This window comes from Anabas testudineus, unplaced genomic scaffold, assembly GCF_900324465.2.
Source record: "Anabas testudineus unplaced genomic scaffold, fAnaTes1.2 Contig267arrow_ctg1, whole genome shotgun sequence".
Lineage (NCBI taxonomy): Eukaryota > Metazoa > Chordata > Actinopteri > Anabantiformes > Anabantidae > Anabas > Anabas testudineus.
The window spans coordinates 1-27368 of record NW_022872811.1 but is presented as its reverse complement, the minus strand read 5'-3'; the positions used below and the strand labels follow the sequence as shown (position 1 = coordinate 27368).

Below are 27368 nucleotides of genomic sequence, written 5' to 3'. Positions count from 1 at the left end.
ACGCCATGGATGACGGCTGGACTATGGTGCGTTATGGCCGGAGACGCCAACGCGCCCATTTTTGGGACGGGTACAGGGGGTCTGATGGGTGGATGGAGCGTGCACGTCCCCTCTCCTCTAGGAGGGGGGTTCAGTTCCCTTCCCCTAACCAGCCAGTGCCTCCCCCTAGGGCTCCTCGGTACTCCGGTCCCCAATTCCCATTCCGATCCTGTGATGATGATGTGAGACAGCAGGCAGCAAGTCCTGAGTTTGGACGGCTTATTCGTAAGTTGCATAGCATCATTAAGACTGTACATCATCTTCAGAACGTGGCTCTGAAGCCCGGCAGACCAGAGCCCAAGATGATCGCTAGGATGGTAGACGCTCTGTCAGACATGATCAGGCCTGCATACCCAAGACAACATACTATGGACATGCTGGTGGGTAATGCGAAGAACTGGGGTCAGATGACCCTGCAGATATTGAAGGAGCACTATGAAGAGGGTCTTGATGAATTTTTGGACGATCTGTATTGTATGGACACCCGTGAGTGGAAGGAGGCTTTTGAGGTGGCAGCCCGTTGGGCTAGGCGGAACCTGCGGAGGATTAAGCAGAGTGCTATTGACCATGCAGAGGCCCTCATTATGGGCAGGATTGATGGGGATCAGACCCAGATCCAGTTCCCGCAGGATTGTACCTCTTCAACTCCAGCCCGGAGTATGGACACTGGTATCCGAGACCAAAGACTGGACCAAGGAGGGACCGCGGCTGCGGTTCACTCCCAGCATCAACGGCAAGTGGGTATGACTTCAGTGACTACTATAAATGGTGAAGTGCAATTGAATAAGGCCAAGTGTAGAGCACAGGACTGTCAACACACTGAGAACCAGGAACAGTCTTTCCAGGTTACAGCGCGGGCTGTACAAGTCCAGACCCAGCAAACTGGGACGGATGATGACAAGGATGTCCTTGAGCAAGATTTGGACGAGTTGGAGCAGTCCAAGACCCACCTGTTCCAGGTACATTGCCACCAGACCAGCATTAGCAAGATGGTTGACTGGGTGGCCAATCGGAGATGGATCTTCTTGGGTGATTCTAACCTCACAAATTTCCCGGCTTTCAACAACAGGAATCTTCAAGTTGAGAGTTTTCCAGAGGCGAAATTCCGCCATGCAGCGGCCCTACTGAACAGGACGGTGCTACCACAGAATTTGGTAGTGGAAAAGATGGTCTTATCATTCGGAATCAGTGATAGAATGAATAAGCAAGAGGAAACAACCATCAAAGCCTTGCAGGTGGCGGTTAAGGTAGCGAAGAAACGCTTCCCACATGCAGAAGTTTGGATTCCCCTGATTAATTTTTCCGAAAATCTTTCTGTTGAGGAGAGGGGGAATCTTCGGACTTTGAATGAGTATATCATGAAGAACAGTGGGCATATTCCTTTTTTGGCCGAGGAACTATTTCAAACAGCAGCAGATAATGTCCATTGGACAGACGGAACAGGCAAAGCCATGTTTGATCACTGGATGTCCTTCTTAAATTAGACCACACCCTGAGAAGTATGTGGGTGAAGGGAACTGGAGATTAACTGTCCACCAGGTTGAACCAAGATGGGTATTGTATTGGACATATGACATAGATGGACACGCTTTAGGTTTTACATTTTCACATGATGGCTTGGAGTAGTAAGGGTAGCTGGATGTCAAGATGGGTTGAATTTGTGGCATAATTAGGATCTTTAGAGGAAGCCAACCTGGGCCCTAAACCCTAAATTTGGCCCTAATCTTAACCTTACCCCTAACCCTTGCCCTAAGCTTAACCCTAACCCCAACCCTGGCCCTAAACTTAACCCTAACCCTAACCCTAAACTTAACCCTAACCCCAACCCTGGCCCTAAACTTAACCTTACCCCTAACACTTGCCCTAATCTTAACCCTAACCCCAACCCTGGCCCTAAACTTAACCTAACCCCTGGCCCTAATCTTAACCTTAACCCTAACCCTTGCCCTAATCTTAACCCTAACCCCAACCCTGGCCCTAAACTTAACCTAACCCCTGGCCCTAATCTTAACCTTAACCCTAACCCTTGCCCTAATCTTAACCCTAACCCCAACCCTGGCCCTAAACTTAACCTTACCCCTAACCCTTGCCCTAATCTTAACCCTAACCCCAACCCTTGCCCTAATCTTAACCCTAACCCCAACCCTGGCCCTAAACTTAACCCTAACCCCAACCCTTGCCCTAAACTTAACCCTAACCCCCACCCTGGCCCTAAACTTAACCTAACCCCTAACCCTAACCCTAATCTTAACCTTAACCCTAACCCTTGCCCTAATCTTAACCCTAACCCCAACCCTGGCCCTAAACTTAACCTTACCCCTAACCCTTGCCCTAATCTTAACCCTAACCCTAACCCCAATCCTTGCCCTAATCTTAACCCTAACCCCAACCCTGGCCCTAAACTTAACCCTAACCCCAACCCAGGTTCTAACATTAACTCCATTTGACACATAAAAAAGACAGGGAATTTAAGGGTTAACTACTATTATTATTATATACAGGGTAAAATTCATATTGGGCTTATTTCATTTAGTAGGGATAATAAATAGTTTAGGATAAAAAGATAAAGTAATTCATATTGACAATAAGTTTAAAAAGACGATTGAAAAACAGTATAGTTAAAAATATGGTTAAAAGTTAAAAATAATTTATGAAGATATTGGGATAAGTTAAAAAGACGATTGAAAAATTACTATGCAACATAGCGAATAGTATAAAAAGGAAAAACACAGAAAGGAACTCATTTGTGGTTTAGGCGTCGAAGAGAACAGACCTTCCTTCTGACAGCTAGTTTAGCAAGCCATTTCAAGTTTTTAGTGTGCCGTGACCTGATGAAGACTGTTTAAAGTCGAAACGTTGTCTTGTTTTTTATTTTTTTATTTGGCACACCTTCCTTAGTTGTTTATAAATCATTTTGATTAAAAAATAAATTAATAAATAAGTTTAAAAAGGTTTTTTTTTGAGTCTACGCCATGGATGACGGCTGGACTATGGTGCGTTATGGCCGGAGACGCCAACGCGCCCATTTTTGGGACGGGTACAGGGGGTCTGATGGGTGGATGGAGCGTGCACGTCCCCTCTCCTCTAGGAGGGGGGTTCAGTTCCCTTCCCTAACCCTAACCCTAACCCTAACCCTAGACCTAACCCCCGACAAACCTAACCCTAAACCCGACCCTACCCCTTCTAACCCTAACCTAACCCTAAACTATACCCTAACACATCGAACACTTAACCTAACCAGAGAGTAACCCCTAACCTCATATCCCTAATTCTACCACCTCACGGGCTGAACCCTAAGGGAATCAACCTAACCCCACTAACCTAAAACCGTAGGCTAAAGCTCAACCGACCCAAACCCTCAACGGCCTAAGGCAACCCGGCCCTCGAACCCGGAAAACCCCTGTTTCCAGTGTTGATACATTCTTTTATTCTGAGATTCATAGTTTACTTACCTTTTAACCCCATAGGGGTATACACAACCTTCTCAATATTCCTAGTACATTGAGTCCTCTTTCATACTTACCTGAATTCCTTCTGCTCCTGTTGCCAGCGCACCTAAACTGAATAACAGACTATTTTAAATTCAGATTTTCTAACCTAACCCTAACCCCTAACCCTAACCCTAACCCTAACCCTCTAACCCTAACCCTAACCCTAACCCTAACCCTAACCCCAACCCGAACCCTAACCCTAACCCCCTAACCCTAACCCTAACCCGAACCCTAACCCTAACCCACCCTAACCCGCTAACCCTAACCCTAACCCTAACCCTAACCCTAACCCCCTAACCCTAACCCTAACCCTAACCCCCTAACCCTAACCCTAACCCTAACCCTAACCCCTAACCCTAACCCCAACCCCTAACCCTAACCTAACCCCCAACCCCTTCCCCTAAACCCAACCCCTAACCCCAACCTATCCCCTTCCCTTACCTAACCCCAACCCCTAACCCTAACCTAACCCTAACCCCTTCCCCTAAACCCAACCCCTAACCCCGACCTATCCCCTAACCCTAACCTAACCCTTAATCCTAACCCCAACCTATCCCCTAACCCTCACCTAACCCTAACCCCAACCCCAAACCCTTTCCCTATACCCAACCTCTCCCCTAATCCCAACACCCCACCCCTTCCTCTAACCCTAACTCCACCCCCCACCCCTCCCCCAACCCTAACCCTTAAACCTTTCCCATTCCCGACCCCTATCCCTCACCCATGACCCTCACCCTTAACCCCAGTTGGGGAAGGGGAGTGTGTGGACCGCGGCCGGGGATGGACCGTGTCCAGGCCAGTCCGGGACCACTTAGTGGCCCTGGACTGGTTTCTCCATTCCCCTAACCCTAACCCTAACCCCAACCCCTGACCCCAACCCCTAAACCCAACCCCTAACCCTAACCCCAACCCTAAACCTAACCCTAACCACAACCTTGGCCCTAAACCCAACCCTTAACCCAACCCCTGACCCCAACCCCTAAACCCAACCCTAAACCCTAACCCTAAACCCAACCCCTAACCCCAACCCTAAAACCCAACCCCTAACCCTAACCACAACCCCCAATCCTAAGATAAAACTAAATAAAAAAATAATATAAAATAATAAAATAATAATGTAACAATAAAATAATATAATAACATAATGTTACTAAAATAACTATAGGAAACTGGGGTATAAGAAAAACAATTTGGCAATTTATAGGGTTAATGAAAACTAAATTTACTTTATTTAGAAAACGAATGAGGAAAGGAAGAAATAAAGTGGAGGGTATAAAAGGATTGAATTAACAAAGCCGGTTCATTTCGACTCTGACTTTTGAAGGGACAACATCTCTGCCTGCCTGAGGTCAATATATTTATTGTATGTTTTGTGCCCTTGCCTGAGGAAGACCGTTCAGGTCGAAACGTTGCGACGGGCACACATTAAGTTTTTTATATTTTTCTGGGGAGTTTTTTGTTTTTATATTTTTTTATTTTTTATTTTTTATTTTTAAAAAACAGACACAAGGACAATTTAATTTCATTTTTTATTGACAATAACACATTTACACATACATACAATTTCATTTTTTATTACAACACATTTAAAACCATTTCATTTCATTTTCCTGGAAACAGGGCTTACATGGAGTGGACGGAGGTCCACAACAAGAGACGGGGACAGCGTCCCCGTTACATTTCAGGATCTGGGCCTGGGGATAGGCCAACAGCAGGATTCCTGGGGAGGGCCCGTGCGTTCCCGGTCCCTCGTGAGGGGGGAACGGCTCTTCCCTTTGTTCCTAACCACAACCCCTAACCCTAACCCTAAGATAAAACAAAATAAAAAATAATAATATAACAATAAAATAATATAATAACATAATATTATTAAATTACATATAGGAAAGTGGGGTATAAGATAAACGAATTGGCACTTATAGGGTTAATGAAAACTAAACTTATTTTATTTTTAAAAAAAAAAACGAATCAGGAAAGTAAAATAAAGTGGGAGGGTATATAAGGATTAAGTTTGCAAAGCTAGTTCATTTCGCTTCTGACTCCTGAAGGGATAACATCTCTGCCTGCCTTAGCTCTTTTTATAAGCTTTCTTTTAAACACTTTGTGCCCTTGCCTGAAGAAGACCACTTTGGTCGAAACGTCGCGACGGGCACACATTTAGTTTGTTGTTTGTAATTTTTTGGAGTTTTTTTATATTTTTTTTAAAAAACCTAAATTCATTTCATTTTTAATATTTTATTTTTGGATATAAAAATAACACAATTGGACACAGAAAATTTCATTTTATTTTTTTTAAAAACATTTAAAAACATTTATTATAGTTTTCCTGGAAACAGGGCCTACATGGAGTGGACGGAGGTCCACAACAAGAGACGGGGACAGCGTCCCCGTTACATTTCAGGATCTGGGCCTGGGGATAGGCCAACAGCGGGATTCCTGGGGAGGGCCCGTGCATTCCCGGTCCCTCGTGAGGGGGGAACGGCTCTTCCCTTTGTTCCTAACCCTAACCCTCTAACCCTAACCCTAACCCCTAACCCTAACCCTAACTCCCAACCCTAAAGATATAAAAAAAAATAAAAATTAATAAAAAATTAATAAATATAAATAAATGTAATAATAAATATTTAATAAATATAAATACATAAATTGATAGGGATATAATAGGGAAGCAGTACTTAAAGGGTTAAAAAATATTTACAGCGTTAAATTCAAATTGGGCTTCATTCATTTAGTAGGGGTAATTCATTTTATAAGTTAAGTTAAAACAGACGATAAAAAGTTAAATTTTTAAAAAATAGGGGAACATATAAAAGGAGAAACACAGACGGCAGTTCATTTCTACTTGGAACTTCGAACAGAGAACATGTCCTTTTTGACAGCTGTTCTTAGCCAGCCATAATTAGTTTTTAGTGTGCCTAGACCTGAAGAAGACCGCTTGAGGTCGAAACGTTGTCTTTTTTTTGTTGGCACATCTTCCTTTGTTGATTATTAATTTCATTTCATTGAATTTCATTTTTTTTTAAAATACAGTATTTTATCCTTTCCTTTTTTTTGGAAAGTGTTTTTTGTTAAAAATAAATATTTTTTGTAATAATTTTTACAAAGAAAAAAAGAAGACTTACCTTTTTTTGGGGTCTACGCCATGGAGGACGGCTGGACCGTGGTGCGCTATGGCCGGCGGCGCCAGCGTGACCGTTTTTCTTGGGACGGGTACAGGGGGCCCATGGGAGGGATGGACCGTGCACGTCCCTTCCCCTTTGGGAGAAGGGTTCAGTTCCCTCCTCCTAACCCCTAATTACGGTTAGGTTAGGGTTAGTTCAGATTTTTAAGCCTCTAAGTGGAAGTCAGAAAATAGGCTGAAAAATTTGAAGAAAAGAAGCAGCCCTTAAAGAAATTAAAAAATTTGACTACTATTTATTTGTGTATTCACATACACTGATTACGTTAACTCTCCTGTCGTGTTTGGGCCAAGTCACACCGATTTACAATTTAAAACACACATAAATATTGTGCTTTACTTGTGATTGCCTTAACACCTTGATATCCTCCACACTATGCACTTGAACATATAAAAGTGATGATCACCTCTTTCGCTGAATTTTGAGTGTTTTAATTTACCTTTTTCTCTGACACCCTGGTTCTAGAAAAAGACTCAGGGTGCTGAGGTCATGGACCAACAGACTCAGAGACAGTTTTTACAATAGAGCAATAGCCCTCATAAACACACACACATCTGGTTTAGTTTTTCTAGAAGAATGTAGAATGTATATTCTGTATATACAGCTGGTGTGCATTTGTATATTTGTATATATAATTGTGTGTATATCTATCTATCTATCTATCTATCTATCTATCTATCTATAGATATATATATATATATCTATCTATATATATATAGATATATATATATATATATATATAGATATATCTATAGATAGATAGATATATTTAAATATATAACAATATTGTGACTACAGTGAGCCCCATTACAGGAGCAAGCAGTGCTGTCACAGGCAGCATGGATTGCCGAATTAAAGTGTGGGATCTCAGTGAGGAGACAGTCGTCACTACCTACAGTGTGCACACACAGCCAGTCAGTTGTGTTGCCTGCAGTCCCTCTTCATCTCCTGTGGTCAAGATGGACTGATTCTGCTGTGGGACAGGAGGAAGCCAACAAACCAGCTTCAAGAATCGATGTTGAGTCTTCCAGCTGCTCACCTACTACTCTAGCTTGGTATCCCCAACACAGAAGCACAATTGCTTTCAGTGATGAGCTGGGTAGAGTCACTGTGAAGGACTTCCTAGGAACAGAGCCGGTCCAGGTGGACACTGTTCACAGCCGCATAGTTAATGGGCTCGCCTTCTCCACACAGAGTGCCTGCTTGCTAGCCTCCATTAGTGATAACTGTTTCGTTGTTGTTATGAACTACACATTCACTGTTCATGTACTGTTGCTTCTTTGGGACAATGTCAATTGTAAAAAGCACTCTACAAATAAAATTGAATTGAATTTTATTTGTACAGAGCTTTTTAAAATAAACACTGTCCCAAAGCAGCTTTACACAACCAAAGAACAGTACAAGATCTGTTTTGCAAGTATTCCTATAAGTCCAGCAAGCTTTCACAATATTATAGTGTCAAACTGTAGTTGTACATTTTCAGACAGCAAATTCTACTTGCCTGTCCTGTAATACAGCTCCATTTTTGACATTATTCATCCCAGGAAACTATTTCTGCAGAAGAAATGATCCTGTGTCCGTAACAGGCACTCAGTACACTCATTGCTGCAGGGAAAAAGCAGCGGCCCTCCTTACAGCCCTGCACTATCTTGAAGTCTCTGTATTCAGATGGAAAGAACTCTGGCATAGGGACTCCGACCTGAGACAACAAGCTATGAAAAAATAAATAAATAAATAAAAGACAACAAGAACTTTATAAATATATTTGACATCACACACATTGTCGAAACCTGTTTTATCTTTTTTTATTGTGGACAATCTCGTCATGTATATTTGATTTTAAACAAACAGGAAATCTAAATAACTATGTACAAAATCACATCTGCTCTCCACTTTTCAAATTCCAAAGTTAGAGCTATCTTTTACCATGCAACTTCCAATCCAAGACTTACCTTTACCATCTAACTTCCAATCCAAGATTTACCTTTACCATCCAACTTCCAATCCAAGATTTAGTCTTATGTACTCCAAATTCCAACAGGATGTCTAACAAATGACTTCCAGTTTCCAATATGTAAACTATATATCCACGTTCAACGTCCATCTTTAGAAATGTTCCTCAGACAAATGCAAGCATTTGTTGAGGTGTGTATTAAAGAGTGGTGATATGCAGCTCAATGACCAGTAATAGTCGTAAAACATTATTTACTTTACATTATTATTTTATTACTAAAGAAATGAAACAAACTTTGCCTGCTGACACTACCTTTTACTGGAACTGTATATTTTTTTTGTTGAAGAAATAAGCATTCACATTTGCCTTAAAATAAATTACAAAACTAAGACATTTATGCAAATGCGTACTATCAATGCCATTTTTTAATCCACTAAGCAAACACAGTCAATGCAACAACTTCCTTAACACCTTTTATAACAGCACAGAACATTGAAACCATTTAACCATTTTACATTACAAAGATTTACAAAAAAAAAAAAAAATAAGAAAGAAGACGTAGAAATATTTAAGCAAGTGGACGTTGTGGGAGTTCAGAGCTCAGTCCTCAACCGTTAACCTCAGGTCGAGGGGCAACTTCCCTACGCATATCCATATACAGATTGTCTTCTTCAGATCTCTTGTCATCTTGGTTCTTCAACATATTGATCTTGACTTCCTAATGTACAGAAAAAGACCTAGTGAATGTGTTGCATCTACTGATGTCACATTAGATGTAAAGTTCATTGATATACATCTATAATTTGCAAAACTTACAACAAATATAATGAAATTACAGAATTGGCTTAAAATAAAATTATGTAATTCCCAATTCAAAACTTTGTTTAATACCAAACCTGTGCAAAATTGTGTGTCATACAAACTCTGACTATGCTCAGTGATTGATCTTTTAACCCTTTTGCTTGCTAACACATACCATCCCCTTTTTGGACCTCATATCCACATACAGCTCATTGTCCTCAGACTTCTTGTCATTCATTTGCTCCAACATCTTGACTTGCTCCTGTACAGAAAAATACAACATGACTGACTCTCAACCCCTTTTTAAGAGTTACCTGGTGCAAAGACATGTACTGATTTCCGCATAAGCAAACATTGATTTACATCCAGATTCCCCTATAACATTTAAGACACCTATGTAAGTCATCTGCAAAATATAAAACATCAAAACACAAGCAAAGTCTTTCCATTGTCTCTATGTATTACCTTCCCCAAATTCTGGACACTTATTGATGGTATGACCTGTTGACACCTTTGAGGCAGCCATTTGTGGGGGGGCATTTCATCTTCCAAGATGTCATTATCTGAATGCTGTCCAATTTTTCGTTTCTTATGGCAGAAAACGAAAATGATGACGATGATGATGGCCATAGGTACAATGACTGCAGCAGCAGTTGCAGCAACAGTGTTAACTGCTGAGTTGAACTTAATTGTTAACAGACAAGTGTCCATTCCCACAAGGTTTTGAGCTGTACAGACATACGTCCCCAGGACATCTTCTCTGGTTACTGTTAAAAACAGGTCACCTTGCACAGAATCAACATAGGCATCATTAGGGAGGATCTTGTCTCTGCTCAACTTGGACCATCTGAACCACACGGGAGGGCTACCTTGTGTGCTCCTACATTTCAGCACCACCTTGTGACCTAACTCAACTACACCCTCCAGGTTGCACTCAGGTAGAGCAGGTTTCTCCATTACATGTAGGCGAACGTTGATCATGGCGATTCCAGGCACTTTTCTAACCTTGCATTGGACTGTGTTTGTGTCTGTAGGCGTCAAGTCAGTGATGGTTATTGAAGCGTTGCCACTTGCCGGATCAGGGGACACAAACTGAACCCTCCCTTTGAATGGATCGTCTCCATCATAAATGCGATCTCCAGAACACCAGATGATGTTTGCATCTTTTCCATGGACATCAGAAGGCCTAATGCTCCATTCGATGTCAAGTACTCCCAAGTCCTCAGGAGAGAGGTTGAAGTGACAGCTGAGGGTCACACTATCTCCCACTGCCGCATATGTAGGTGACGTTGAGCTGGAGATGATCTTCAGTCCATGACATGGGTGAACATTAAAAGGCAAAAATGAGGCAATACAAACCACATATAAATGCCATAGCCTGAACTTGGTAATGACAGATCTCTGTTGACGCCTTTTCCAAAAAGATGTTCTGGGGATGGGCATCTACATGGAAGACAAGGGTAAAAGGAACGTTTTAGAAGGAAAGTTCAATCAAAGCTGTCAATGGAGAAACTTTATACAGCAAGAAACGGCAAGAAAAAAGTATGTGAATTTCATGGATTTCTACATTAATTTTGGAATTTCATGGTTTTCCGCATTCATTTGTTATAAAAGGTGATCTGACCTTCATCTATGTCAAGGTGTGGACTAGAGCTACTTCAACTGACAAGACTACTCTAATTTTTTTCAGTTTGCTTTGCACAAGAAGAATATGCTTGTATGAGACACGTTTTCCCAAAAGGAACTTTTTACAAGTCAAGAACTGTTGATTTACAAAAAGCTGGGTTATTTACCAGTCCAGGCAAACAAATATAAGCAACACTGAGCAACAGATTTAAAGGCATCATTGGAACCGGCTAACATCTGTGTTCATGAGTCTGCAGTACATAAGACATTGAGCAAGCAGGGTGTTTATGGGAAGACACAATAAAGAAAGCTGCTGCTTTCTAAATAGAACATTAATGAACACCTGAAATTTTCCAAAGAGTACACTGACACGCCACAGCAATATTGGCAAGACGTTTTTTGGACTGATAAAACTATATTGAACATTATGAAAGGAACACACAGCACTACTTTTGGTGTAAAAAGAGCACTCCAAATCATCATGGAAACAAGATCCCAATTGTAAAGTATGGTTGAGGAAACATCAGTATTTGGGCCTGCTGTGCTGCATCATGGCCTGGCCAGCTTGCACCATTTCAAATTAATGCAAAAAACAACAAAATTCCCAAAGTTTCACATACATTTCCTTGCCACTGCATGTGTATTGTCTAAATAATTTATTAAATGAAAATCTGGACATCGTATTGACACAGATTCCAATTTATTTTGATAGCATGTTAGCACGATAATTCGCAAAAATAAAACTCCAGCTAAAGACTAATTAACTTTGTTCCAACTTGTTGCCGAGCTTGTTGTAAAACAATGTAAATGAGATAAACCTGTCCAGATAGGACAGATAGGCTAAAAATTGTCAAAGTAGTAGTATTTTTAACAGAACTTACCTTGCTGCCACAGCAATCATGAAGACTAAAACAATGGCGGACAATGAACTGTGACCTCTGTGACTCAAAACTTTCAAAGGCTGTTAATAAAGTTGTGTCTGGCATGAAGAGAACTTTAAGGGTTCTGACCCCAACCCACCTCTGGCAAATGCCCCATTTGTTGCTTTCTTGTTACAATCTACAAGTGCACCCATTTTCCATTTATATAAATTACTCACATCATAATTTCTCTCATTTTAATGTCACTGTAAATGATGGTCTAACTGATGACAATATTTAAGAAATACTGTAATACAGGATGCAAAGTCAAATACTTCTAGAACAACTCTGAAAATAAAAGTTATATTGGAGATGAGGTACACACATGAAGCTAAATAAAAGTTTGTTCAGCTAGTCTTAGGCCTGAAATGGTACAGAATAGACCACAGACAAATCAGCAAAGTTCAAATGAGCATTTATTGTAAAATATATACTTTCTCAGACAGGAAATGGCAATTGCTGGCACAAAGAGGTGCTCATGCCGCAGGTCAAAGAGCTCTTCCCCCTCTTTCATAGGAAGTAATATGAGTTCTATATCAGCCCTCTCAGTGCCATTAGTACATCCCATAATGGCCAAAGTACAGTTAAATCGTGCATATCTTTTCATCCAATGTGTGTCCAGGAACAGAAAACAGTGAGTGAGTGTGAGTGTGACAATGTCATAGACAACATACACACAACTCAACAGATACATTAATATACAATGCACTCTATGACATGTATAATGCCATTATCAATCATCAAACTCTAACCAGAATTTAAATTAAAAATTCTTCTCCTCACTTATAAATCACTTAATAATCAGGCCCCATCTTATCTTAAAGACCTCATAGTCTTAGTTCATATTTTCCAAGCACAACTCTCCATTTTCAGGCTGCAGGTTTACTTTTTTCTGCAGGTATCCTCGGCCTGGAACTGTACATTGTCACATTGCCACTCAACCCAAATGGCTGCCCATTATGAGTCTTGTTCTGCTGGAGGTTTCTTCCTCTAAAGGGAGTTTTTACTCTCCCCTGTGGCCTAAAGCTTGCTCAAATGGGAATGTTGGGTTTTCTTTATCATTTTTTGTATAACTATTCTCTGTAAGGTCTTAAACCTTACACTGTAAAGTGCATTGAGATAACTTCTGTTGTGAATTGGCGTTATACAAATAAAACTGGATTGACTTGAAAAATCCAGTTCCACTGTACTAGTTATGTTTTCTTTCTTTCTGAGAAAGAAAGCATAACTAGAACAGTGGAAATATTAATACAAAGATTGAGAACACTTGTGCCTGGACTCACCTTTATCAACATCATCACAGTCGTCATCATCATCTGCATCATACGTCCAATTTGTTGAAGTCTTTTTTTACCTTTTAATGTCAGTTGATGATGCTACATAATCTTGTTATCATGTCATAGTGAGTGTTGGATTATGTCAGATGTTTCTAATGTTTTGGCCCCAAACAACAGGGATTATCATAATTTTTCCTAGAAATCTACATTAACAGCAAAATGGATAAGACAGGACTGTTCTGCAAGTATAGCAATGACTTCTCCCTCTTTGTTGCCCTCCGTTCCACTGAGACATGGCAGCATGATTCTACCTCAGGTTATATGCTGCAGCTAGGATTCCAGTGTTTAATACCAGTCACAAAATGTTCTTACACGACTTTTCAAAATCTGGTCCCCTGACTTATTATTTTATTATAAAGTTATTTCGCTCTCTGAGGGGATCAGAGTACTATGTTAAATTACAAACACAGCACAATAAAAAAAACACTGGTTATTGTATTACGGTATGTGACTAATAATAATACATTTATTTATAGAGCACTTTTCTAAACATAAGATATAAAGTGCTTATAAGCAGACCTCAGTTGGGAATACAGGCAGCATCTTACCTGCCCCACAGCAGCGTACACTGGACTATTACACAATCATTTAAGAAGCCTATTGCTCTGCTGCAGCTCAGGGTGTCTGATTATAATGTCCAACTATTTACCGCTATATCTTATCAAGTAGTCTGCATGTAATAGATTTTAGTGGGTATATGTGATCATAACCTTTGTGTTTTGTCTCATAATGACGTTTGACATTGGCTCTTTTAATAAGACCCACAGTTTCTGAACATATGAGGCACAATGGTTTAGTTCTCTGTCTGTATCTCTCTCCTCTCTGTCGTCTGTCTCTCTTCTCTCTGTCTCTCTGTCTCTCTGTTATTACCGTCTTTGTTAATTCTTTCCAACCCCAAACTTTCTCTCATCTACTATTGAGTCGCTGAATTTACTGCCTGTGATCCACGAAATCGATCGGCTAAGTGAAGTCACGTGGGATTGCTTAACTTGCATTCAAATGGCCGGTGTATTGCTGGTTAAAATTAGTGTCCCGCTAGACTTGGAATCAACATATTTGGTTTGGTCTGTAGCGCTATAGTTCGACCATTGTGTCCAAATCCTAAGGCACTCGGTTGAAGAGGGGAAAAAAGAAGCTTTTGTTGGTAGGGGAATGGTTACAGAGAAACTTTGAAGAGATCCACTGTGTATCATTAAACTATAATTATAAAACTAAGTAGAGATGTTGGCAAAGCAACAAGAAGCTTGTTTTGGTTTGAGAAGTAAATAATTTTCTGATAACTGAACATCAGAACTGAACAAAACTGCCAAAACATTTCACATTTCCTCAGTTTTTATAAAACTACCACCAGATTATTTAATTCACAACAGTTGATCCCCATAATTCAGATTTCACTCATGAAACCTACAAGTCAAATGACAGTATGTGTCCTTTGCACAGACTAAACTACCCATACGAGAGTTCTTGAAGTTATTTGGCACCTAACATGCATTTTATAAACACATTTCTGAGAGAGAAAAAAACAGAAGAAAGCTCAGAAAAAGTAAAATTTAAAAACAAGCTATAATATTGTTCTTTCCTTCTTTGTATCTGGAGGTTTTATGAGGTCAGATTCTGGTTAATAACTTACAACATGTCCTTCCACAGTTTAAGAAACTCGAGACGTGAGAATAAAGACTCAGCACCAGTCTTAAGGTCATATCGCTTCAGTCTTTAAAGATGCAGTTAGTAAGATCTCAAACTCCAGAGGAATCTAACTTCAGTTCAAACCACAAACCAAAAAACAAACAAAATAAACAAAGTGACCTTCCTTCCTTTCCTTTCTGAAACCACTGGCTTCCACCATCTGACTTACAAACAGCATATTCAATCTTTGATATTAACTCAAACGTCACATAAACCATCATCGTCCAGGCTTAGAAGGCATGACTGTGATCATGATTAGAATGTAGAGAAGATAAATTAGTTAATTTACACTTCAGCAGTGAAACAGTGATCTATTCCAGATCCTCTGATACCTTGGTGAAGAATTCACTTATTTTATTTGCAACATAAAACACTGGTAACATGCATAATCACAAAGTAGTACTTAGTAGTAATTAGCAGATGACTTATCTTCCACACTTGTCTTTAGATTCCCTATGGAACTTAACTTTTAAAGAGACATGTTGATGAGCGTTTGTGCAGGTTTCAGCAAATTAGGAACAAACCTAAACTAGTCTACTTTGGATTACACCAGCCTCATGAATATAATGAAATGTTTAATGAGTACTGATGGGCACATCCATTTCCTTAGAGGCTTTGCAGCTGCTGTTAATTTCTTTTGTCACATATATGTAGAATGATAGAGACTAGAGTGTGCAAATAAATCAAAGAGAAAGAAAATAATACACTCAATAATATGTTTTTTTTTTTTTTTAGGTATGCAGTTATTGTTATTTTTCGATAAAAACATCCCCAGGACATGTAAGACAATTCACGTTTAGTATTTTTATGTTCTGAATGTGTTACGCTGCGTTAACTTACTGCGTCGTAAAATTGGCACTGTGTTATGGAGGGATATGGTCGATAATTAGAGGATTGAAACACTTAACTGCCTTAGTTTTAGATACATTTCAGCCTTTTTGAAGGATCCACATGCAGATAAAAGAAAAGAGAAAAATGTGCTGCAACATCTATGAAGTCAGTATTGCAAAATAAGTCAAATCATACACAGTATAAAACAAATCACACTAACATACATGTGTTTCACTGGGTACGATTATGCAGTCAAGATTTTTCACAGTAGAAAAAAAGTAGAAAAAAGTAGAAACAAGATGGTCTGGACCCCCCCAATTAACATTACTAGTGGCACTGTAGCAATCTGTTGAAAACATAAATGCCATGTTGTATACGGAAATGCAAAGCCTATGCCTTAAGCCTGCACTCAAAGCATAATAGTTAACGTAATAGTGGTTTGTACCATTGTGAATTATTTTTATTTGAATGCACTCGAAAAAAGAAAAAATCATCCAAGTTCATCCAAACATGTTCATGTTTTAGGATAAAAACCATTACCTACTGGTGACAAAAGATCTGATTTCCTTTGTTGCCTTTGAATAGGTAGACAGAAATCTGACCTCAGATCAGCATACAAAGGCTAATTCAACCCACATCTACAGTTTAAACATAAAAAAGTGGTCACAAAGCGTCCTGAAGCTGCTGCCATTCCATTTCCGATCTTCCCAAGTTTCAAAAAGATTGAGTAGCAAAAAGGAAATATTTGGTTACGTCTCATTACTTCACTTGAATTCCTCAGTTTTCCAAAACAATCATCAACCTTTATTCCTTGTGTGGCACTTTTTCTTTCAGTCCTTGTATGATAAATGTTTAATCTGAAGTGAAGAGAATCCAAACACATACACCTCTAGGTCAGAGAAATACACAAACTGAATGCTGTAGCTAACATTAAAAAAAATAACCCTTTAATATCACAGACCTCTCATCTGCAGCCACCATTTCATAGTAAATGTTCTGCACTTATATAGCGCTTTTCTACCTAGCTGGTACTCGAAGCACTTCACACTGCGTCTCATTCACACACACACATTCACACACTGATGGCAGAGCTGCTGCAGCTGACCTGACTCACCGGGGGCAACTAGGGGTTCAGTGGCAGCCGGGAATCCAACCACCAATCCTGTGATTGGCAGTCAACTGCTCTACCTATTGAGCCCCAGCCACCCCCAAATCATGATCATAAAAGGACTGAAGATGGGGCAGTTGTAGGACTCCAGAAGAGATGAGCTACGAAGAGTTTGGACAAAGGAAGTGCTGAAATATGAGTATATATTATGTAGTATATAGGAGTATAACAGTATAATATGATCAGAGTTTTGGAAACTAAAGTGCTGACATCTACTTGGGTGGCTGTGGCTCAATAGGTAGAGCAGTTGACTGCCCATCCCAGGATTGGTGGTTTGATTCCCAGCTGCCATGTCACATGCCAAAGTGTCCTTGGGCAAGATACTGAACTGTTACAGTTCCTCCCTCTGCCCCTGTCTGCAGCTTTGGTTTTGTTTTGTTCTGGTCTCACCCTCCTGTCTCACACCATATATGGACTTCCTCCACTTTCCACCCTCCACTCCACACACCGGACTAATTACAGACTCAAGTCACCTGTGCATCACTCTGTTTTAAAAGCACCCCTCAGTCCTCAGTTCGGTGCTGGTTTGTCACCCTAATTTCATTCATGCAGCACACTACTCCTCCACAATCTGGTCAGTCAGTTAGTCTGTTTGTTTGTTGGTTTGTCTGTGAGGCACTGTTCTGTTTTTGGTTTGTCGGTTTGAGTTGTTTGGTCTGCGCTCATGCAGTGTTTTTCATTTGATACTTTGTCCTGTTAGTTTTGTATGTTTTGTTCTCGTTTTCCTGCCCTCTGCAGTGATTTTGGTTTGTTACTTTGTACATCTGCTTTGTCCGTTGGTTTGGTCCACATTAGTGTGTAGTTTCAGTTGTTACTTTGTATGTTGGGTTATGGTTTTGTTTGTATGTTGTTACAGCGTTTTTGGGTCTCTTTAATTTGGTACTTTGTTCGTGTTTGTTAGTTCCCTGTGTCCCCTGCCCTTTTTGTCAATAAATATATACTTTTTGCTGTTACTCGTTCGTCCCGTTAGTCTGTTCGTAACAGAACAAACCAGCCATTATTGCAACCATGGAACCACCACGTTCCACCACTGGTTGCTTCTCCCTTCCGTCTTGCCCCAGTTTTGTGCGCTATGGGGGCCTGGCGGATATTCTGGAGGAGGAGTATTTGGACCTGTATTGCAGTGCAGAGCATGTGGTCGGTTGGCTACACTCGGGTGTGGACCCCGAGTGTTTCGAGGCGCTGTACAGGGCAGCAATCGGAACCTTTGTGAAGAAGGGATACATGATGACGTATCCAGAGTTCCAGTGTCTTAAAGACACTGTGATGTCTGCTCTGAATTCCTTCAAGCAGGGGTTTCGTTTGACTGCCCTGCCTAGCCAGCACTGTTTGCTCTCCTCCTCCTCCAGTACTCCCCGGTCCCCAGCGCTTGTTTGTCCGGCAGCTAATGCTGCTTTTGTTAGTTCTGCAGCCGAAGCTGCTTTTGTTAGGTCTGCAGCCGAAGCTGCTTTTGTTGGTTCTGCAGCCGAAGCTGCTTTTGTTGGTTCTGCAGCCGAAGCTGCTTTTGTTAGTCCTGCAGCTACTGCTGCTTTTGTTAGTCCCGCAGCCCCTGCTGCTTTTGTTAGTCCCGCAGCCCCTGCTGCTTTTGTTAGTCCCGCAGCCCCTGCTGCTTTTGTTAGTCCCGCAGCCCCTGCTGCTTTTGTTAGTCCCGCAGCCCCTGCTGCTTTTGTTAGTCCCGCAGCCCCTGCTGCTTTTGTTAGTCCCGCAGCCCCTGCTGCTTTTGTTAGTCCCGCAGCCCCTGCTGCTTTTGTTAGTCCCGCAGCTACTGCTGCTCTTGTTGGTCCCGCAGCCCCCGATGCTGCTTTAGTTGATTCTGCAGCTACTGCTGCTCTTGTTAGTCCCGCAGCTCCCGCTGCTCTTGTTAGTCCAGCAGCCGATGCCGTTTTTGTTAGTCCAGCAGCCGATGCCGCTTTTGTTGGTCCTGCAGCCCAGGCTGCTTTGGTCTCGGCTCCTGTTCCTGTCACGGATCCGGCTCCTGTTCCTGTCACGGATCCGGCTCCTGTTCCTGTCACGGATCCGGTTCCTGTTCCTGTCACGCATCCGGTTCCTGTCACGGATCCGGCTCCTGTTCCTGTCACGGATCTGGCTTCTGTTCCTGGTCCTTCAGCTGTCGCCGCAGTTGCAGCCACCTTGATTGCTGCAGTCACTGCTGCTCTGGTGTCAGCTGCTGCTCCGGTCCCTGCAGCCGCCAGGTTCCCAGGCGGGTCGACGCAGAGGTCGCCGTCGTCGCCGTCTCTTCAGTCTTCGGACGGGTCGACGCAGAGGCCGTCGCCGCCGTCTCTTCAGTCTTCGGACGGGTCGACGCAGAGGCCGTCGCCGCCGTCTCTTAACTTTGAACTTTGTTTGTCACCCCAGGAGATGTGGTGGGATGACAATGAGGACACCACCACCCTGCTCCTGTCTCCTTGGGGGGCCCCTGAGAACTGTGCTCCTGTCCTGGCCCCTCAGCTCCAGCTGGCTCAAAGTTCGTCGCCGCCGGGCAGTCCGCCCGGGGCTCTCCAGCCTTGTTCGTCGCCGCCGGGCAGTCCGCCCGGGGCTCTCCAGCCTTGTTCGTCGCCGCCGGGCAGTCCGCCCGGGGCTCTCCAGCCTTGTTCGTCGCCGCCGGGCAGTCTGCCTGGGAGTCCTCAGCCGTCTTGCTGTTCCCCGGCTCACTGCTCGCCATCCAGCAGTCCGCCTGCGGGTCTCCTGCCCCGTGGGTCGTATCCTGGCCCCCGGCCTGGGGGTCCTCGGCCTACTCTCCGGCTGGCTTTCCGGTCCCCGGTTCTCCAGCCGGCTCAAGGGTCTCGGGCTCTGTCTTCTGGTTCGCCGCCTCCCGGCCGTCCGCCCGAGGCTCTGTCTTCTGGTTCGTCGCCTCCCGGCCGTCCGCCCGAAGCTCTGTCTTCTGGTTCGTCGCCTCCCGGCCGTCCGCCCGAGGCTCTGTCTTCTGGTTCGTCGCCTCCCGGCCGTCCGCCCGAGGCTCTGTCTTCTGGTTCGTCGTCTCTCCGATCCTGTTTGCCGCCTCCTGGCCGTCCGCCGGAGGCACTCCTGGTCCGTTTGCCGCCTCCTGGCCGTCCGCCGGAGGCACTCCTGGTCCGTTTGCCGCCTCCTGGCCGTCCGCCGGAGGCACTCCTGGTCCGTTTGCCGCCTCCTGGCCGTCCGCCGGAGGCACTCCTGGTCTGCTGCGCCCGGTCCCTCCTCTGGGCCTCCCTCCGCCCGCCCGGTCTGGTGTTTCGGGCCCTCCTCCGGGCCTCCCTCCCCCCGCCCGTCCTGGTTTGCTTGGGGCCGTCTGGGATTCGCCCCTTGCCGGGGGGGTTCTGTTACAGTTCCTCCCTCTGCCCCTGTCTGCAGCTTTGGTTTTGTTTTGTTCTGGTCTCACCCTCCTGTCTCACACCATATATGGACTTCCTCCACTTTCCACCCTCCACTCCACACACCGGACTAATTACAGACTCAAGTCACCTGTGCATCACTCTGTTTTAAAAGCACCCCTCAGTCCTCAGTTCGGTGCTGGTTTGTCACCCTAATTTCATTCATGCAGCACACTACTCCTCCACAATCTGGTCAGTCAGTTAGTCTGTTTGTTTGTTGGTTTGTCTGTGAGGCACTGTTCTGTTTTTGGTTTGTCGGTTTGAGTTGTTTGGTCTGCGCTCATGCAGTGTTTTTCATTTGATACTTTGTCCTGTTAGTTTTGTATGTTTTGTTCTCGTTTCCTGCCCTCTGCAGTGATTTTGGTTTGTTACTTTGTACATCTGCTTTGTCCGTTGGTTTGGTCCACATTAGTGTGTAGTTTCAGTTGTTACTTTGTATGTTGGGTTATGGTTTTGTTTGTATGTTGTTACAGCGTTTTTGGGTCTCTTTAATTTGGTACTTTGTTCGTGTTTGTTAGTTCCCTGTGTCCCCTGCCCTTTTTGTCAATAAATATATACTTTTTGCTGTTACTCGTTCGTCCCGTTAGTCTGTTCGTAACACTGAACCCCTAGTTGCCCCCGGTGAGTCAGATCAGCTGCATAGCAGCTCTGCCATCGGTGTGTGAATGTGTGTGTGAATGGGTGAATGAGATGCAGTGTAAAGCGCTTTGAGTACCAGCTAGGTAGAAAAGCGCTATATAAGTGCAGAACATTTACCATTTTACCATCAACCGCATCCTGTGGCCACAGTAACCCCTCCCACCTCAGTCCGTACACGGTCAAACATTCAGTAGATCTCATCCTCCTTTGAGTCCATAAATAGAAAACAATATCATGTGTTTTAGAATCCCTGAGCCCTCGATGAGATCAGGGGTCAAAGGTCAGTGACCTTGTTCTCCAGGGCGCCAGCGATCTGTTGGAGGCGGAGGGCGAGCTGTTTATTCTGGGCTGCTGGATCTTCGTCCAGCGACCGTATGATCTGAATTAGAAGCTGCCAACAACAGATAAATAAATAAATACATTTCCATTGGTGCTAATTTTAAAAACTTTGTATTCTACTCCTTTGGATTCTTAAGCTAAGGAGACAACAAACCTGTTGCTGTGATGTCATTGTGGTAAAATAAAGAAAGAAATAACACAGCAGAAACCACAATAATCCTTCTTTTATTTTTCTCTAGGGTCTCATGGATTCCACAAACAGAATCAGAAGTTTTACAGAACACAATAATGTTTTGAAAATAAAATCAATTTCTCACCGCATCATAGTACTTGCTGGTACAGTTGATGTTAGGCCATCTGGGTGTTCAACTTGTCTGTGTGTTTCTACACAAGGGAAGTAAAAAATCCATATTAAAACATGAAATTTCAGTACCTCAAGTGCCTGAAATCTTTACTTAAGTACAAAATTTGGGAATGGTTACTTTCAAACCCCTAGTTTCATGATCATTTTATTGATTTCTCATACTCACACACACACACACACGCAGTTGGTGGCCCATACCCTGGACACGAGGTCTGTATTCATGTCCTGATCACTGACGGGAACCATCCATCTGATGCCCTTGTAGTAACTGTGGAAAACACACAAGGACAAGTAGATACTGTTAAAAACCCCTGATCAAGCCGTTTACTAATTGATATCAAGCATTTACCCATTATTAAAAGATGCATAAATAAAAATAATGTTTAGCACAGCAGCAATAAAGCAGGATAACTGATCATTATTTTACAACAACAAAGCAGATAACACTGCAGATATGCACTGTTGTTTGTATTGGTACTTTGCATTTTTATATTTGTCACTCATGGTGGTTTGCATCTGTGTATTCTGATATATTAATGCTCTTCCACTGTTGTGTGCACTCCAATGCATTCAATATGTAGCTACTGCTTTCAAGTAGCACCCCTCAACCAACATGTAGCCTTATTCATGTGCACTCCCTTGTCCACCCTCTTATTGTATGTTGAAATCTCTTTTGCATTGGGCTGTTTGTTGCTGGGAGACTCCTACAGTTGAGCAGAGACAAAAAAAACCATCATTAACACCAGTGTGGTTTATTTTGCTATTACATGTTGTCGTTGACTTCCCATGTGGAGCATGGGAAGATTTGTTTGCTCTTTATTTGCTGTGACTTGCTCTGCTGAGTTTGTGCTCTTACTTGGTGCCGGCGTCCATGAAGGTCTGAGAGGTAACATGCAGTGAACCCTCCACCACCTCCATCACAACAACATCAAAGATGAAGTGGGGATTCCTCAGGATGTTCACCTAATACCGCAGAGGCAAGCTGTGGACGCAGAAACATTCGGATCGGTGCACCTGCTGCCCAAAATGTTCTTTAAATATAGGAGAGGACGCTGGGAGAGTGCGTTAGATCCTGCTGGGTCCTGTGCAGCAGGAGGAGACATCTCATGTGGCTTGATATTTCTCTGCACTTCAACTTTTGATCATTTCAGCCCAGAAGGTCTGAACTCAGGTCTGATTAAAAACAGCCAGGGCATCTAGCTAAAATATTTCTTCCAGTTTCTAATCCAACTGTTCATAGTTGCTGACTAAAAAAGACAAGCTGCTTTTATCTATGTTTAAAAAAAAAAAACACCTCGTAATCACTGTTAAGAGAACAATTCATTTCAGACTATTTCAGACATTTTAAGAACCTGCTGACACACAGTTTCTCTTCCCCTCACTCATCCTTCCATACTGTCATCTCTTTCTGCAGTCTCTTCCGTCCCGTTACCTCCATAGGCCATAACCCTCGTCAATGATGACCACAAATGAATACTGAATGTTTAATTGTTCAACTTTGTGGTGAGTGTGTATATTTGTGATGATTAACAGGGTGAGCTCAGGGCCTGTTTGAAAAATGAAAAGTTAGAAGAAAAAAAAAATCTCTCCATCTTTACTAACCCTAACCCTAACCCTCTCTTCTTCTTCTGTACGCTGTTATTTATTTTCACAGGATTATCACTGCAAACAAACATTAAATCGCGATCAGATCAGAGGTGAAAATAACCTCTGAAACTGTGCTGCTGAGCCAAGAAAATCCCAATATGTTCATAGCACAGAAACACATTGAGAAAAAAATGGCACCTCATGATAGATTCATATTCACCACAAAGAGCTCTACGCTTACTGCCTTATCCTCTCAGGCTGCAGCTATAACCTGAACTAATCACAGGGAAGGACTGTATCAGATGGACACACACATACATACACACACAAAAAAGGAGTAAATGGGTAAAAATCATTAGGATTGTACAAGAACCAGTAGACGCCATTATTTTATTGTTTGAATTTGAATTTGAATTTGAATTTGAATTTGAAGTCAATGAGTGTGCATGAACTGGAGGCACAAAACACATTGGGTGCTAACATTTAAAAAAATCACAAGCTGACATCTTAGCATCATCTATCACATTTAATAGCAGACAGAGGAGGGAGAAAGATGCATAAAAAGCTCCAAGCTCACGTTAATACGAAGGTGGAGGTTTCACTGTGCAGAGCTTGAAACACGATGGCCTTGCGTGCTTCTGGGATTTGCAGTTTTTCTGTGATCATGGCGTCATTTTTCCGGCCTTTGAAGGCAGGAAAAAGTTTCGGTCGGAGTAGGTTTTGTAGTCCAGGAAGGGGATCTGGGCCTCATTGAAGTCGCTGGTGAGGTCCTCCATTTCAATCGTCAGATCTGATAGACAGAAAAATTACATTATCCAGGTGAGGTCGAACTTCAGTTAGCTGCCCATATTGGTCCGATATACCAATCAGAAGTGAGGTAGATCTAAATCTGATAACGTTGTAAATCTGATGTCAGTGTCAGTGATCCCACAATGTCATCAACATGATACAAGCTTTCAATGAAGTTGGATTTCCGCAAACATGCGCGTCTTGTCTCTATGCACTATGTATCATCAAGTTTGCCTGACATGTGAAGAGTCCGTTGACCCCCCTCGAGCCTAGTAACAGAGCTGTCAGATTCAGCTGAAAACGGCTCGCCGAGTTCACAGAGAAGACCTAAAGGGAAGTTGGCAGGAGTTCACAGTATGATGGTAAACTGTGAAAGAAGAAACATCTTCCAATCTGTGAATGCAATGCATGACAACAAGCTGACAAATTTCAGCTCCGTGGACAGAAAGTTTGTGCTGAGTCTGCTGCTTGGTTTGGACACTTGAAATCTTGTCAATGTAAATCTTGGTGAGCTCAGCGAGTTATTGGACGATTCTGAGGTCCTGGCCAAAATATTAGTATACTACATACATTTTCTTTGGAACATGTAAAATCCTGACTTACACCTTAATCTGATAAACATGCAATGAATCAGGTTAATATTAGGAGATGCAACTGCATTTCCACATACTTGTCATGTAGAGGTCATGTATGCTAAGTGTATCAAACTCTGTGTCTGCACTGCAGCCCAGTGACAGACAGGGCACTAACAGTTGTTTTCTCATACTGTGTAGATAATGTGCAGTCTTAGTTTAGTAGTCTAAGTCTTAGTTTTTATTTATTTATTGAGCATTTCCTTTTACAGATCTATAGGGAGTGGACACTCTATCGCAGATGCCGCCATGTTGCAGCGGTCTGAAAGAAGTGACACAGAACAGTGTCACTTCTTTCTACATTTGAACACGACAAAACATGTTGTATAGTATAAATGTTATTGTATGCAAATTTTTAGGGACTCCTCTGCATAATACACATGTGTTTGGATTTCAAGTGAAATTAAAGGTCAGGTTACTTTTATGTAGTTTACTTAAACTTTTTTGCCTGTGACTGTAAACAAAAACAGAGAGAGACCCAACAGCCAGATCTGATTTTAACCTATTCAGAGGCCTCCAAGTGTTAATTAAAGGGCCCAAGACACAGCGTTATCATAGTCAGTAGAACCAATAGTTAGAGAAACTAAAATAAGATTTAAGTTGCCATAAACTAGAACAATTTTGTTTTATTTAAAAAAAGCATTTCTGCTCTCACTTAGTAACATTTAGTCAGGCGTGATTTCAAAGCTTTCATGTGAATGTGTATACTGAACTCTTTATTACAGCGATCGTGAACACTCTCCTCCAGATTCTCCATCTGGTGTTTCACCCTTTCATATTCTCGTTCCGCCTGCTGACTCTTCCTCCTGTTTCAGGTGAGACAGACAGGTGTATATTCAAACACATCCACACACAGAAAAACAAATGTGCGTGTGTTTTTTTAAATAATTGTCAAACCTGTAGCAGTAGACTGACACAGCAATGAAGAGTGGCATCAGTACAAGAACTGCAGGGATGATTATAGTGAGAGGAACGCTGTCATTGTAGAATGAACTCACAATCTTCACCTGGAGAGACATAAAGACACAGTGTTATTCCATACATGATTTATTATTAGTCAGCTACCTGCTATCATTGGCTTTCCTTAATATTGATGAAAACCTTAGAATGCAGGTTCCGATGCATGTTACCTCTGTGATTACAAAATAATAATAATGGACACGGATTTGTAGAATGTTTTATGTCTCTGTCTTGCAATTTTACACATTTGACACGCAGTGAACTAGTCAGCAACCCCCATTTGTCTTCCCCTTTTAGCTTTGTCCTTGGCTAAATGTCCATGTGCATTATCATGCTGCTCTTGCTGTTCTCCACTTTTCAAGTCTCTACTCTATCCACCCCACCTCCGCCTCCCACCAGTCTCACAGCTGACAACTTTGCCTCCTTTCTTTACCAACAAGGTGGGGCAGCATCAGCTCTAGTTCTTCCTCCTGACAATGACATTCTGCTAACTACACCCAAAGACGCACTCTCACTTAAGGTTTTCAACACTGTCAGAGGACGATGTATCCACCCTCCTCCTCTCAAATCACCCGACCACCTGCTCTAGGATCCCATCCCCTCCACTCTTCTTCAAGCTATCGCACCAACACTAATACAGCCATTACACAGATTATCAAACACCTCTTCACAACAGGCACCTTTCCCCACCTCGTTCAAGCAGGCCCAGATTATTCCACTGTTGAAGAAGCCTTCTCTGGCTCCCTCCTTTGTGGAGAACTACAGACCGGTCTCTCTTCTTTCATTTCTACCCAAGACCCTAGCCTTCAATCAACTCAAGAGTGGTCACTCCACAGAAACGGCACTTCTGACTGTTGTGGAATCTGGAAAAGCTGCAGGTAACTTTCTGTCCTTATTCTATTAGACAACCTGCAGCCTTTGACATGGTGAACCATGAGATTCTCATGACTGCACTCTCAGACTTCTCTGGATCAGCTCTAGCCTGGCTTTGGCCTTACTTGTCCACACAAACCTTTTTCAATCAACCAAAAAGGTCTCTAGTCACACCACTCTTCAGATCTTTGCAATGGCTTCCAGTGGCTGCAAGGATTAAGTTCAAAGCTCTGTCTCTTGCCTACAGAGTTGTCAACTCCACAACTCCATCTTATCTCAGTATAACATTCAGGTCTACATCCCCTCCGTCCACTGCACTCGACCAGTGAACAACGTCTAGTGGTACCAGCACCACACAGTCGACACCTTTATCATTCCTGTACAGAAAACAATAACAAACAGGGAATTAAAAACTCAACACTGAATGTTGGTAGTACAGTGTTGATCCTGTATTGGATTAGCCTTCTAACTAATCCATACTGCAGTTTGAGACGTTGTTGATATTTTACCTTTCACAAAATGTCACAAAATAGGCTCTGTCTTCGAAGTGTAAATCAACTTCATCCACGGAGAGAACCTGGAACCTGGAACTGGAAGGACAGACTGTTGTTCTACTCAACGCTGTCCCTCGACAACCGAGGGAGGACAAGGAAAGCGTGGAAGAGACCAAGACTGCTTTCTTCATTTCTCCATTTTAAGTATATCGAATTACATTTTCAGTTCCAATCTGCTAATTGTTGCAGCCGCTTTTTAAAACAAACAAGAGAGGTAATATGAGATCTTTTTATTAGCAGCTCGAGATTCTA

General features: G+C 42.4%; 1 protein-coding gene and 1 long non-coding RNA gene across 2 annotated transcripts; both read right to left on the bottom strand.

Moving 5' to 3' along the window:
* Nucleotides 1-9270: 9270 nt before the first annotated feature.
* Nucleotides 9271-13332, bottom strand: LOC113168094 (coxsackievirus and adenovirus receptor homolog). The gene is made up of 4 exons (XM_026369100.1): nt 13294-13332; nt 9930-10769; nt 9640-9726; nt 9271-9381 (listed from the first exon to the last, which is right to left on the bottom strand). Exons 1-4 carry the CDS (start codon nt 13330-13332, stop codon nt 9271-9273), a joined length of 1077 nt encoding a protein of 358 aa, XP_026224885.1.
* A 7777-nt stretch (nt 13333-21109) lies between these two features.
* On the bottom strand, nt 21110-22007 carry LOC113168095. The gene is made up of 3 exons (XR_003299335.1): nt 21888-22007; nt 21675-21741; nt 21110-21409 (listed from the first exon to the last, which is right to left on the bottom strand). It is a non-coding gene; the product is annotated as an uncharacterized LOC113168095 (long non-coding RNA).
* Between the last annotated feature and the right edge of the window lie 5361 nt (nt 22008-27368).

What these genes read in the sequence shown, in the direction of transcription:
- LOC113168094 (XM_026369100.1), bottom strand. Translation starts at nt 13,332, where the DNA reads ATGCAGATGATGATGACGACTGTGATGATGTTGATAAAG. An exon ending in CTGTGATGATGTTGATAAAG is followed by an intron (nt 10,770 to 13,293) that starts GTGAGTCCAGGC and finishes CATGGACTGAAG; the next exon opens with ATCATCTCCAGCTCAACGTC. An exon ending in TGAGGTCCAAAAAGGGGATG is followed by an intron (nt 9,382 to 9,639) that starts GTATGTGTTAGC and finishes TCTGTACATTAG; the next exon opens with GAAGTCAAGATCAATATGTT.